Here is a 14,100-nt window from a genome sequence, read left to right as displayed (position 1 = left end):
TTCTCTGTTCCTGGTTTGCACTCTTTGTACACTCAGCCTCATATTCATATTGAAGTAATTTGGAAAGAGCCTCCTATCTTACATAAAGTCTAGAAGCAAAAACATTTCTATCATTAGACTTAATCTAACCTGAGCACTTAAGTGGAAAATGCCTGATTATGACAGTTTGTACATACGATAGAGTCCACAGTTAAGGAAAGCTGGCTGCCAACTTGAAGGCAGGGTGGAATTTTAATCAAGGGCTCTGCTCATAGCACTTGTTTTGTGAGATTCTTGGTGGAAAAAAAATGGTAAAATAAGTTTGGAAAGGCTACATATTCTCTTAAAGATTCACAATACACTTACTCTCTGAGAGGTCCCACAGTAAGGAGGTGAGTTTGAGCTTCGCAAGTCAGCGTTCCCCAGACACCTAGGTCAGGGGACGACCCCTCCCACCTGCTGCCTGGCACTCTAGGGAGCTCACTGGCATCTTGTACCAAAGCAAGAGGAGACACAGCTTCTAGACTGACACTCACTGCACTTACTGAGTACCTTCCACAAGCCAAGGGTTTACAGCCCACGTTGTTCCAGGTAGTTTCATCCTCACGAGACCCCTCTGAGGTGGTGGGAGTACCCCCATTCGACATTGTGAAAATTAAGACTGAGGGAGGATCAACGATGAACTCTATCTTATAGCTACTGGATTCAGATCTATCCCACTTCAGAGCCTCTGAATTTGTGCATGAAGCTGCCTCTCACACTGCTGTACATCCTCTATGGTCAAGTGTTATGGCCTCAGTATCTTATCATCTGATGGAAATACAGTTCTAGTTGTTTTATATGGTATCAAGATCAGAGTTCTTCACTGGATTTCTTTCTAATTAAATATATATACCAAGCTCTAAACCCAAATTAAGGGGATGTGTCCCCATCTGAGGCCGACCAGACTCAGACCTGAAGCTGAGAGGCCAGAAGCGAGTTGCAAGTGGTCGGGCACCTTGTCTCCCAGTTTTTAGCATGCTCGGGTTTCCACTTCACAATCCTGTCTCTACTCACTCTCTGCCAAGCAGCAAGCCTTCCTGACCTGTGCTGCAGGCACTACTGACAAACAACAAGCAGAAATAAAGGTGACAGTCTTGACCACGAGGGTCAAGGTAGAAGACTTCATCCTCAGAAGACAGACAGTTTCATTTTTTTCTAAAATAAAAGCTAGACGTGTCTCATCCCCACCTCCCACTCAGGACAGAGTCGGTTCGTGTAAGAGAATGAAATGACTCTGTTTTAGAAATGAGTATTGCTAAAGTCGGACATGATAAATTTTCCTTCCCCAACAACAAGGCTGCCTTGAGCTGGCAACAGCAGAGAGTCATTTAGGCTGGGAAGTTCGTTTTTTCCCTGGCTAACCCATCATAGAGCCTCTAAAGTCCTTTTACTTATTTTAAATAAAAGCAACAAAAAATAACTCCACCTAATAAACAGTGTCATAAATATGCCTTAGCCTGGGATAATCAGTATTTTAGTTAACTAAATACACATCCCCACAGCTGGCTTACTAAAATAGAAAGTTGGATAATCTGAGATAAAAGAACTCGTTATTCTCACTGCACATCAAAAATGGAAATGCCTCACTTAAAAGGTTGGGAATAGTGAATTGAGATCTGCTGGTCCTCACGGTAGCCAAGGACTTGGGCAAACCACCCCACAGAGCCTGGGGTCCTAATGGGTGAAGACAATTTGGTAGCGGTCCCTAGTGCCCAGAGCTACCCTCACACAGGACCAAAGAACACCAGGGTCCTGCATGAGTGCGGTTAGTCTGTGACCCTGAGGATGAGGTGCTGGGGGGCCCTAGGCCGCTGACCTTGACGGACTGTTTTGAAGTTGAAGGTCTGGAAGCCACCTGTCAATGCAGAAGAGTCGATGACGTCCACGCCATAGTCACTCTGGCTCCGTCTGTAGAGGGTGACGCCAATGACCAGGACCGCAACAGCGACCACTGCAGCGCCCAGGCCCGAGTACAGAGCAATGTCGCTGGCATTCTCCATGCCTGAAAGACACAAGAGAAATCCTAAATGGCCAACATGGGCGCAGAGCAGAAGAGCCACCCCAGGACATCAAATGAAGTGCTATTGGGTTTTTGGAGCTACTGCTCAGAGAAAACGACAGATGCAGCCAGCCCAGCTGTACTGCCCTTTCACACAATAATCATGTTTCTAAAAGACCCTGAATAAATCCAAGGGATGCTAGGTAAATATCTTAATGGCATGAAGGCAGCTTACCACGTAATGGATTCTTGAAGAGAATCAATTTTGCAAAGAATAGAATAATTTTCAAGGAAAAACAGGCAACTCCTTAATTTGTTTGTCTGAGGAAGTCCTACTGCCCTGCCAAGTATTCTTTACATTTTATCTTTCCTGGAGGGAAGACATGAGGTCCACGTACAATGACAAAATATGGGTGAACTCCTTTGCTTGTCTATGACCTGGGGTGCATGCATCCACAGCGGTCTAGGGTGAAAAGGTAACACACGGTCTATGAGTCAAGAGAGAGGAGACCAGAGCTCACAAATATGAATTTTAGCTTTGGCACACATCACTCAGTTCAAGAGAACATTGACAACATCAGTTGAAGGTATTTACAATCATTATGAGCAACTTTCTTTTGTCAGATATGAAAAGGGCTTCGTCCCACGTGCTCTTATGTCCATGGTGAACGTTTTCTAGTGCCAATTAAATGCTCGACTCTAATACTTTTTGGTGGAAGAGGACTGGTCTCTAACAGGGCACATGCTGTTTCTCCCATACCTCTCCTACTCCATCCTATTGAATGCATGGGCAAAGCAAAAATAAAAGCGTTAGTTTGAATTTAGAATGTGGGTGTCTCCCCAACCCCCAAGATACATTGTGGCTACTTTCCAACCCTTTTGCTAGATGCACACCGGGTGTGGTTCATTCCTGAAGAGATCCATAATAGTTCCTGCAATTCAGCTTGGCGTTTACCCAGGACTGCATGATCCTGAAAAAGGACTTATCTTGGAAAGTGTATAAAAATGGAAGGTGGCAAGTGCTAACTACATAAATGATTTCCCTACAGATTATGTGGTAGGTACACTTAATAGGTCCAAAAGTAATTACTATGTCACCCCTGTTGGTCTTAGCAGATAAAATAAACCCTTCATATATTTATTTACCTTGTAATTGCATGCCATTTACTATGTGTTCACCGCACCCTAATACGGTACTTATGTTATCAAACAAGTAGAGCTAACTGTACAAGTAAAGTAAATTTATTTTCAACAAAGTTAGTGGACTATAAAATAAGGTGCTACCAAATTAGAGTGAACAAGGAAATCAAGCAGAACCAGTTCAGTAATAGGGCAGTAAACACATAAAGATAATTCGCAAGGGAGAGCACAGCCATCCCAAAGAATGGAATCTGAAAGGTCAGAGGATTATCAGACACTTAACAACTACAACAGCCTAGGAACTGAGAAACAGGGTGTGATTTAGGCTTCAGTTCCAACTGCATGATGGTCCAAGAGGGAGAGGGATGGAGGCACTGGTGGTGGTTTTCCTGACTACCCAGAACCACAGACATGACGACTGATGCCAACCCCAATGTGCCAACGTCCGCCTATGTCACATGGGGAGTGAGGAGGGCAGCTATCACCCACTGACACTTCAGCCACTCTCTCCTCAATTCAGTTCCTTGGAGGGAGTGATTAGAGCAGAGAGGACACAGGTCACAACGGGTGCAGCAAGCCTGGGTACCAGGAGCAGTGAGAGGACTTTGGATGGAAACCAATTAGCCTTTTCCCCTCTTCTTCCTTCCAGTTTCATGGGCGCTGCTGACTGATGACACTATTGTCTTAAAAGGTGTATATGGGGAGAACACACCTGCTCCACAACTGAGCATACACTGAGAAACAGCCGGGCAGCGCACTGAGTGCAGCTGCTCTGCTGCTGAGCTGGCAAAGTAGAGACAAAGACATCTTTAGCTTCCCAGGTACTCAAATGGGAAGGATCAGGAGCCAGAGGATGATGAGGGTGAAAATACTTCTGCTGAAAATGCACATCACTGGACATGAAATCCTGAAACAAAACTAAGAAGCAGAACATTCTTCGATTCCTATCTTGTTCATTATGTTTCCACCCTTTTGCTACCCAGGTAACCAGAATTCTCCATCCCCCAGATACAAGTCCTATTTTAGGAAAGAACCCCTACATATTCCTTCAGACTCTGGTATAAATCTTCAGACAGCTCATCGCGTTTCCTGTCCTGGGGATATCTGCAGGATCTATTTAACTTAAGGGAATGAAATACTAAATGATACAATTTTAAAAAATGAATATGGAGACTTTGGGAAGGGTAGGGAAAGAAGGGAGAGAGACTTGCATCTCAAGCACTTGGTGGGACCGCCTGATCTAAAAACCAGAAGTCAATGGACTCTTATGGAAAGGTAAGCAAAGTGGACTTTGTTTCACTTTTCACAGTCTGTCCTGGGGATTCGAAGGTTCAGGGTCTCATCATTTCATTTATTCAACATGTATTAGGTGAATGTCAACCATGAAGTGTAAGTGAGGATACCGAAGTGAATTAACACATGGTCCACATTCTCAGTGACAGGATCCTGCTATCTGAGTACAGCTACAGAGGTAGACACGAGTCCTCAAAGCCACGTGTGCACGTCTCAAGAGCTTTAATCAGTCATCCTTACTCGCAACTCAAATTCTTCTGAAGCTGAGTCATCATGTTTCTTCTTCCTCTCATTATTTTTTTGCTCTTTGTCTACCTGTTTTTACTTCATCTCATTTTTTCTTCTCTTTTTTCCCCTCCGCCCCACCATTTTCTAATCTATTTCTCCAAGAAAGTAGCGTGGGTTTCCTTATAAGGGTTTCTGTGTGCTTATAAACACTAACCGACTTCCTTTTCATGTTTGTTCAGGACTGGCCCCAGAAGAGGTTAGCTGCATATTTTTCCCTAGAGTTTCATGGGAGAAGGAGAAGGCTGGGTGTGTGTCTGTGAGCATGAGTACTGGGGGGGGGGGGTGCCACCGCAGGATCACCACATGCACGCGTGTGTGTATCCACGAGTGCACACTCAGTTCTGGTCAATACATCAGAAGCCACTGCTGTTCATTCCCAGGGGAATCACTCTAGCCACCTGACCACAAGATGCAGGCTCTTCCTAGGACTTGACATCCTCCTCCACGCCCATCCCTGTGCTCATGGTCTCTGTGGCTGTACTGCCGACACCCCAGATTCAATGGAAATGAACTTACACGCTAGGTGGACCCCTGCTAGCAAAAGGCCCTGTGCACCTTTCAGATTACAACGACAGGTCACTGTAACACATCCCCCCTCAAGTAGACATCTCGACCCCACCCATCTCTACGTACCCCGTCTGTCAGGTGCTGGCGCAAGGGCCCCCTCCCCCAGGAAAGCAACTCTGTCCTGGCCACTCCAGCCAATCCAGCCAACCCATGGTTTTCTACACTCTAGGTTCCTACAACTCATTTTGGATCATACTTTTGATGTTTAATTATCTGAATGCATTCAGATAAAATTATCTAGTGCATTCTAACTGCTTTAAACTCTTCACAGCCAGTTATCTCTAATTTCCCACTGAAATTTGTGAATCATTGTGTGTGACAGTCTGCTGACTGCTTGCCTTGGACTCAGACTGTGGGAAGAGAAGTATGAAAGAAATCACAGTCTGAGGCTGATTTTGGAGCCCCTGCCACAGAGACTCTCCTTTCCTTTACATCTGCACACGGATGTTTACGCCTGTCTGCTGTTACATGCCGCGTGGTGCTGGTCTGTTTCCTGAAGGTGATTTTGAACAGAAGCGTTCATACCTCGTGACTGATCAGGCCATACTGCCTTTTGTGGGCACAGGGAACTTTTCCCTGACTTTCTGTTTACCTGTCAACATGTTATTGATGTCTCTCCTGTGTTTTCATCCCTATTTTCCTCTCTCCAAGAGTCACAAAAGCTTCAGGCAAAACTCAGAAGGACCCAACATGTGGTAGAAAAAATTACGTGCAATCTATAGACTAAAGAAAACAACAACAAAAACACAACGGACGGGGCAATCGCTTGTCCTCCAAACTAGCCGGGAACGACAGAGGAGCCTGTTCATGGCTGGGAGCAGTGTGCAAGAGCTACAGGGAACGGCTCCCAAGATTAATAGCTGGAAACTAGGACCCCGGAAAGGAAATGTTTATGGGTTCATCTGGCCTGGAGGAAAGAGCTATAAAGTGCCTTGTGATCTTTAATGCATAAAGCGTTGTTGTAAGAGAAGACACCCACAGCGGGTGCTCAGTGAACCTTCATTTATGATGAGCCAGTAACCAGCTCTTCCCCCTCGCTCACAAGGGCTGCAGAGGAGGACACGGCCTTTTATGACAGCAGTTGGGACTCTGGTTAGGGATTAAAATGACCTTTTCTACAGTAAGAGTTGTTAAAAAACTGCACTGTATTGCGGAGGAAGATTGTGAAATCTCCTTTCAGAGGCTCTCAAACCCAGCACGACCTGACAATCATCCGTAGTTATTTTATTTATTTAATTTATTTTTTGGGTCAAAGCTGGTGAGAAGGGCTAAGTGACCTTTCAAAGCCCCTTCGAACTTCAGACTTCAAAAAAGAGGTATTAACAAGTTCTTGTCTTCGTGAATTATAATCACCCCTGGTCATTCATAGTAACTGATGCCCCCTAAAGAGAAGGGCTGTTTACTTAGTTCACCTTTCTTTCTTCACATGACTCTCATCTGAAAGACATATTAATGCCACTTACAAATGGAAATGTAACTCAATCCCCATGTTATGAGCTTAACTATATATCAGGTCAGAATCTATTTTACAGGACAGGATAGCTACACAAAACGAATAAAGGAGCGTAGCAAAATGGCTTTTGAAACACATGCTATTCTGTTTCATCTCATTAGATGCTGCAGAATGACCACTGCTCCCATTTCAGAAAGAAAAAAACAGCAGCAGCAATGACAAGCAGCTTGAATTGGTGTATATATGAGGCAGCGAATTACTGAAGGAGCTATACAATAAATACTCACGAAGAGAGGCTAAGCAAATGGAAAGCTCAAGCCCCAGCCGCTGTGCTGGGATCCACAGAAGGCCAGGAAACAGCCGTCTGTCTCGGGACCCCACACCTCCACCCAGCACAGGCAGAGCTAGAGATACAGAGCTATGTGACAAAATAGTTAATTGCATGCTGAAACAGAAGTTACCGTTAAGAGTTCTTTATATTTTGCTGTCATTAAGAAGCAGTAGCTTTTTCTTTAATTTAACACATAAGAAAGTAACTTTTAAATGGGCAGCCATGCTCAACTATCATGAGCAATTCCAATTATATCAGCATTGCTTGGAATCTCATAACCCCTTCCTTGACCAGCATCTCAGCTTCCCCAACTTCCCATCCTCAAAAACCTCATTACTGGAATGAATGGAAACAATATCATATTCTGAAGCAGCACTTACTATATGCCAGGCACTGTTCTAGTAACTTTATCCTTACTAACTCATTTCCACCCTTCTTACAACCTTGTAAAAATGTATCTTTTTAAATGTGTCAACTGAAGCAGCACTATATACAATAGCCAAGACATGGAAACAACCTAAATCTCCATTGACAGATGACTGGATAAAGAAGATGTGGTGTATTTATACAATGGACTACTACCAAGCCATAAGAATGAATAAAATAATGCCATTTGCAGCAACATGGATGGACCTGGAGAATGTCATTCTAAGTGAAGTAAGCCAGAAAGAGAAAGAAAAATACCATATAATATCACTTATATGTGGAATCTTAAAAAAAAAAAAAAAAAAAAAAGACTCCATGAACTCATCTACAAAACAGAAAGAGACTCGCAGACATAGTAAACAATCTTATGGTTACCAGGGGAAGGGGGTGGGAGGGAATAAATCTGGGAGTTTGAGATTTGCAAATGTTAGCCACTATATATAAAAATAGATAAAAACAAATTTCTTCTGTATAGCACAGGAAACTATGTTCAAATCCTGTATTAATCTTAAATGAAAAAAATATGAAAACGAATATAGTATGTAGATGCATGCCTGGGACACTGTGCTGTACACCAGAAACTTACACATTGTAACTGCCTGTACTTCAGTTTAAAAAAAATATTGCAAAAAAAGTGTCAACTGAGGCAAGAAAATCACTTGCCTTGCCCAAAGCCTCACAGTTGGATTCAATCCCGAGCAGCCTGGATCCAGAATCGATGCTCTGGCTCATTCTTTACCCAGCTGTTAACCTCTGTCCTGATCACACTGCCTGATACCTTTTTTTTTGAGGGGGGGTAGGCACCTTAGTGAACTCTGGTTTTTCTCTGACATGTTTACTTACTCTTTTTTTTTTTTTTAAATTGAAGTACAGTCAATTTACTATGGATTAATTTCTGGTGTACAGCACAGTGATTCATTTATACATACATACACATATAAACACCCGTATGTCTTCACTCTCAAATGGCTTAACCACGATGCTGTGGGGCTTCCCTGACTCTCCTCCCTGCCGTCTACACACCTGTACCCAGGGCAACGTGAACTGCTGGAGGAACTCACAAAAGTATATTGGCAGCTATCATTAAAAAAGCAATGCTCTGCAAACTCACCTGGGCCTTCTTTGCAGCTGAGTATTTTATTCATGTTCTATGACCAAATAACACTTTTCATCAAAACAGTTACTCTGAACTGTGTTTTCTTTCTTCAATACCCCTACTTCTCACCTGCCCCCTTTCTAGCTGAAAAACTAAAGGCTGCCCTGTGTGACCCCCCCCCCCACACAACTCAAAATTCCTCTGCTCCTGCCTATGTTTTTCCTTTCCTTTCCTCTGTTCCCTGAACAGCTGCTCCTCTGCCTTGTCAGGCCAGCTCTGCTCCGCCCTCTCCTGCCTCCACGGGGGACCTGGCCTCATTCATTATTCCCTTTTGGTCTTGCATCTTTAAACTCTGCCTCTACACCTGAGCCTTGCCTTCTGCCTGCAAACACAGTCTGGTCTCCCTAATCACCTCCCCCACATCCTTCTGCCTGCCTACTCTCCCATAAACCTCTCAAAGATGCAGCCTTTTTTACATCCGTGGAATTCTTAGCTCTTTGCTGAAAAGAAACTAAAGCATTTTTAAAAATATCAAACATTTCTTGCTACATTTTCCATAATCTCTCTAGCAAGTTAACTCCTGTCTCTGTTAAAATAATTTTAAAAAACAGAATGCATGCATACAAAGAGAAAATGTTTTAGGAAGTATGAAGCTATACTCCACCAAGGGAAAATTTACCTCCAACTACTCCTACTCCAAAAGTAACCACTTCTCTGGGGGGCCGGGGAATTAGTTTTGTTGTTTATTTATTTAATGGAGGTACTCGGGATTGAACCCAGGACCTCATGTGTGCTAAGCACACACTCCACCACTTGAGCTATACCCTCCCTACAAAAGTAACCACTCTTGATAGTAACTTTGAGATCTTCCAGAACAACCAAAAAAAAATCCATTTTTTAAATCATTTTTTACTCTAGAAGTTGTTACTATGTTATTATGTTTCCATATTATATTTCCTTTACTGTACTTTGCTTTTTTCCCCCACGTACAATATCCTGTATGTCTTTCCTATCAGAACCACAGACTTACTTCACTTCTTTTCACATGTGCTTAGCCCACTGCCTGGCTGTAGAGGGATTTAACCAGCTCATTATTTCTGTATCATTTGATTGTCCTCTTGCTCTTTAAAGTCTAACTTTTGCCCAAATCACCGTTCCTTCCTGGAGACTGTTCACAACCACTCCATGAACAGCAATGTTCTCTTCTGTTCCACTGCAGCAGTAAGACAAGAACAGCCAACCCTCCCTTTATGGAAAAAAAAGTCCCTTAAATTCAATTCTCCAACTTTTTTCTTTCTTTTTGTTCAGTAACTACCCTTCCTTCTGCAAGTTCTATAGAAGAGCTTTAAAAGCTCAGTTCCTAATCCTTTTTGCCCATCTGATCAGATAATTGCTCACATGCAGACAGAGCTAACTATTCCTTTGATGCCGAACAGTCCCAAATCAAGATCTCCTGCCTCGTCTCTGGTATGAAGACCTCATCCTCTGTCTCCTCCTGCTCGAGGGACAAAACCATCCCACAACTGTGTGTTGTGCTAACATCTCATATGTGTCATCTGACTTACAAACTCACCATTCTCCTCTCTTCAAATATTTTCTCTTGAACTCCCTTTTTCTGGTAATGACATCACCAGTGACCAGGCTGCAGACTGAAGAGTTCTTCCTTTTCTTTCCATTGACTCCTTCCCCAAACCACTCACGCGCCTCACTGACTGCATCCCCCGTACCTCCTTCACCTCAGTTTTGATAGGAAGCACCCATGTCTCATTCTACTTGGTACCCAGGCCCCAGTCTTTGTTCACTCTGAACCACTTTCCACATGGATTACTCTTCCCAAACAGTTTGGGTACTGCCACTCCAATACCTTTTAATGGTACTGAGTTCGCTCCAGCAGGGGCTTATCTTATAGCTCAAGACACTCTCTGCTCTGCTCCATCCCAGTTTTCTACTGCATCTGCGCCTTTCTCCACACGGACCCTACTCTTTGGCTACATCTGACTGCAGGAACACTTCTGAGATATTACAGGCTCAGTCCCAGGCCACGCAATAAAGCCAGTACCATGGTAAAGCCAGTCCCACGGACTGTGAGCTTTCCCAGCACACATAAAAATTATGTTTACATTACACTGCAGTTTCTTAAGTGTGCAGCAACAGCATTATGTCTTAAAAAAAAAAAAAAACCAATGTACATGCCTTAACTGGAAAATACTTTATTGTTAAAACGTGGTAACCACCATCTGACAACTCAGGGTTGCCACAAACCTTCAATGTGTGAAAAATTCAGTATCTGTGAAGCTCATTAAATAAAGCACAATAAAATGAGGTCTGCCTGTATCCATCTTTTTCAAGTAGACCTTGCACTTGAGTAACTTTTCTTTTTGTTCAGACTTTCTGTTCTCACTGAAAGGCTTTCCCTTCCAATATTTGTTTTAATTCTAACCATTCTTCCAAGATTGACAGTTATCTATTTTATAAAATATTTCGTGATAGTGCACATTCAGATATGTTTTATCTTCCTTTTAAGTAAAGTTGCCAGATGAAGCAAATAAAACTATGACACAGTTAAATTTGAATTTCGGATCAAGAATGAATAACTTTAGTAGAAGTATCTCCCATGCCATATTTGGACATGCTTATGTTAAAAATGTATTCATTGCTGATCTGAAATTCAAATTTCACTAGGAGTCCTGTATTATATCTGGTAACTCTAACTTTGGACTGAAAAGGGACTGTGCTTTTTCCCATCAGATAGGAAGACTACGTTAAAAATGAGAAACAAGAGTCAAAAAGCAGGATTTGAACTCCAGCCCTTGAGAAAATGACGTCAGTTTATTTAACTTCCTATTCTGGAAATTGAAGATATAAACTCTATACCTTTGAAAACAGTACCAGGTGGGGAGATGGGGCCTGTGAATTCACATTTTTAACAAGTGCCCTGGATTATTCTGATGCTGAAGAACATTTTGGACTATCACTTATTCACTGTGTCTGTGCTCAGTTCTAAAGGCATTTAATGAGCAAAACTCCCATCATGACCAGTAAGGTCAACAATATCATTGAAAATGGTATTAAGAAAAGACATACATTTCAGATGGAATAAAAATTAGATAATAAAAAGACTGAAAGTGGTAAGAAAATTACAAATGTTGCTCATATACATGGGTTGAATTGATTCACAGTAGGGATGATTCTGAAGGACAAAGTAAGTCATGCAATTTGTGGGAAGTGCTATATTTATGTAATTGAAAATAATCAGCAGGAGATGAAGAAAAGTGATGGGTAAAGTAGAGAAAAAAAAAATGCATGGCTAGACGATCAGCATTGATCCCCGGAGCCTAATGTTAGCTTAGAAGAGTCTAGAAATCTACTGAGAATTTAAAGATATGGTTCAAAGTCACAGACAGGTCTGTGGGTTCAAGGCACCATGTAAGTCTACACAGCCTGGAAGAGAACGTCCAAATTGCCAGCATAGACTGCACATCTTCAGAGAAGTTCTCTTACCCTATGAAGATCATAAAGAACAGGGGTTCTCAGAATCCACATTATTCCACTACAGATGAATGCAGTGTATTTGGGGAAAAGATGGAAAATGGAATGAGTGTTAGAAGAGAAATACCCAATTTTCAGACTTTGAGGACACACTCAGGCCGTTCTTTGACAGAACTGTTTCTGGGACACACATCAACACCTGGCACAGAATAGATGACTATTAAAAACTATCTCCTTTCCTTCCCTTTTCTCAAATCATTTATCTTCTACTTTGTACTGAAGTTGTGGGGAAGAAACTTTTTTTTTTTTTTTAGAGGGGGAGGTAATCAAGTTTATTTCTTTATTTTCATGGAGGTACTGGGGATTGAACCCAGTAACTCTACCACTGAGCTATACCCTCCCATGGGGAACATTTCTCATTTTTTCCTTAATGTTTCTCTGGGCCAAGACTTTCTATAGTTAACTGTGATAAATATCTACTACATGAATGAGTTAAACTATACAGAAGCAAACTCTTTATTTTCACCTTAACACTACAAGGCTCAGTGTGGAGGTAGCAGGAAGGGGCAAGACCATGACAACAACTATTTATTGAGCATCTAATCCATACTAGGCATGGCGGTGAGTGCTACAAGCATAAGAGTGAACAAGACGCTACACTCTCTACTGGATGGCAGGAATCACGTCTATCAGAGAGGGAATCCAGCCCAGGATAAAGGCAACGAACATGCAGTAAAGAAATAGGGAAACTGTTTAATACTGAGCAAATTACAGGAGTAACTAACCCAGACTTGGTGTTTGAGGGAAGGAAGGAGAAGACGGCGAATGCTTTGCAGAAGGGACACCTAAGTCAAACCTGAAGGAAGGATAAATTCAACAGGTTGAGATTAGGTAGAGAGAAAGTTTCAGGCAGAAGTACCAGAATGTGTAAGGCGCTATATGCCAAAATGGGCACAGGCTGTCCCCAGAACAAAGAAGCTTTGTTTGGCTGAAGAATCTGGGAAGTGGTGAGAGAACTGGAAGAAAAATATCTCAACGTTAGGCTGCTTGAGAGAAACTGATGTGATTAAAAAGGCCAACTGAGACCAGATATCTCATGTATATCAAGTACTTTGGATTTTATCTTCAGAATCATGCTTAGCTATTGAAGAGGTTTAAAGGAGGTGATGTGGCCAGAACTGATGGTTTAGAAAGATCAGAGAAATTGATGTAGGGCAAGACTAGATACAGGAAGCAACTGCAGAAATTCTTGTTAGGAAGAAAAATGGCTTAAACTTAAAAAAAAAGATTTCGCCTGGGACACCATTCTCTTCTCTTGGTTTTTCTATTACTACGCTGGCTGTTGTTTTTCTGTTTCCTCCGCAGTGACTTCTGACCACCTCTACATCTAAATGATGATGTCCTTCCGGGCTCAGTCCTCAGATACCTTCTCTATTCACACTCATTATCCGGTGATCTCATTCAGCCTAATGGCTTTAAATATCATCTGGACACTGACAAGCCCCAGATTTATGTCACCAGCCAGGACTCTCCTCTGACCTCCAAACTCATGTATCTGGCTGCCTGTTTAACCTCTCCATTTCGAGGCGTAAGAGGAATCTCAAATGTAGCATTTGTGACACTGAGTTCCTGCATCTCTTCCTAGACGTGCTCCACCAACTTCTCCCCGTATCAGTGATGACCAAGTCCCTCCTCTGGGTGGCACAGCCCAGTTTGGAATCATCCCAAATGCTTTTCCTTCTCTCATACTCTATAGCCAATCCATCAGCAAATCCTTTGGACTCTGCCTTCAAAAGATACCCAGAACATGACCTGCTTTTATAATTTCTAATGCCATCTCTCTGGCCCAAGCCACAGTCATCTTGAATCTAGGTTACCGTAATAGCCTAGATTATTGTAATAGATTATTGTTACGATAGATCATCGTAACAGATTTCCTCACTTCTGCTCTGGTTCCCAATACGTTTACACTCTACCGGGCAGGTAGAGTTTATCCT

The 14,100-nt window shown here is 42.5% G+C and overlaps 1 protein-coding gene across 10 annotated transcripts in view; it reads right to left on the bottom strand.

Annotated features, from left to right (window-relative positions):
• UNC5D (unc-5 netrin receptor D) overlaps positions 1-14,100 on the bottom strand; it is a 494,882-nt gene that overhangs the window by 73,691 nt on the left and 407,091 nt on the right. For all 10 annotated transcript variants that reach the window (XM_074353354.1, XM_074353355.1, XM_074353356.1 and 7 more), the window contains one exon: positions 1,838-2,023. In XM_074353354.1, coding sequence (XP_074209455.1) covers positions 1,838-2,023 — 186 coding nt within the window. The remainder of the gene's footprint in view (positions 1-1,837; positions 2,024-14,100) is intronic.

This window comes from Camelus bactrianus, chromosome 26, assembly GCF_048773025.1.
Source record: "Camelus bactrianus isolate YW-2024 breed Bactrian camel chromosome 26, ASM4877302v1, whole genome shotgun sequence".
NCBI classification, from domain to species: Eukaryota; Metazoa; Chordata; class Mammalia; order Artiodactyla; family Camelidae; genus Camelus; species Camelus bactrianus.
This window is presented reverse-complemented; position numbering and strand designations above follow the sequence as displayed.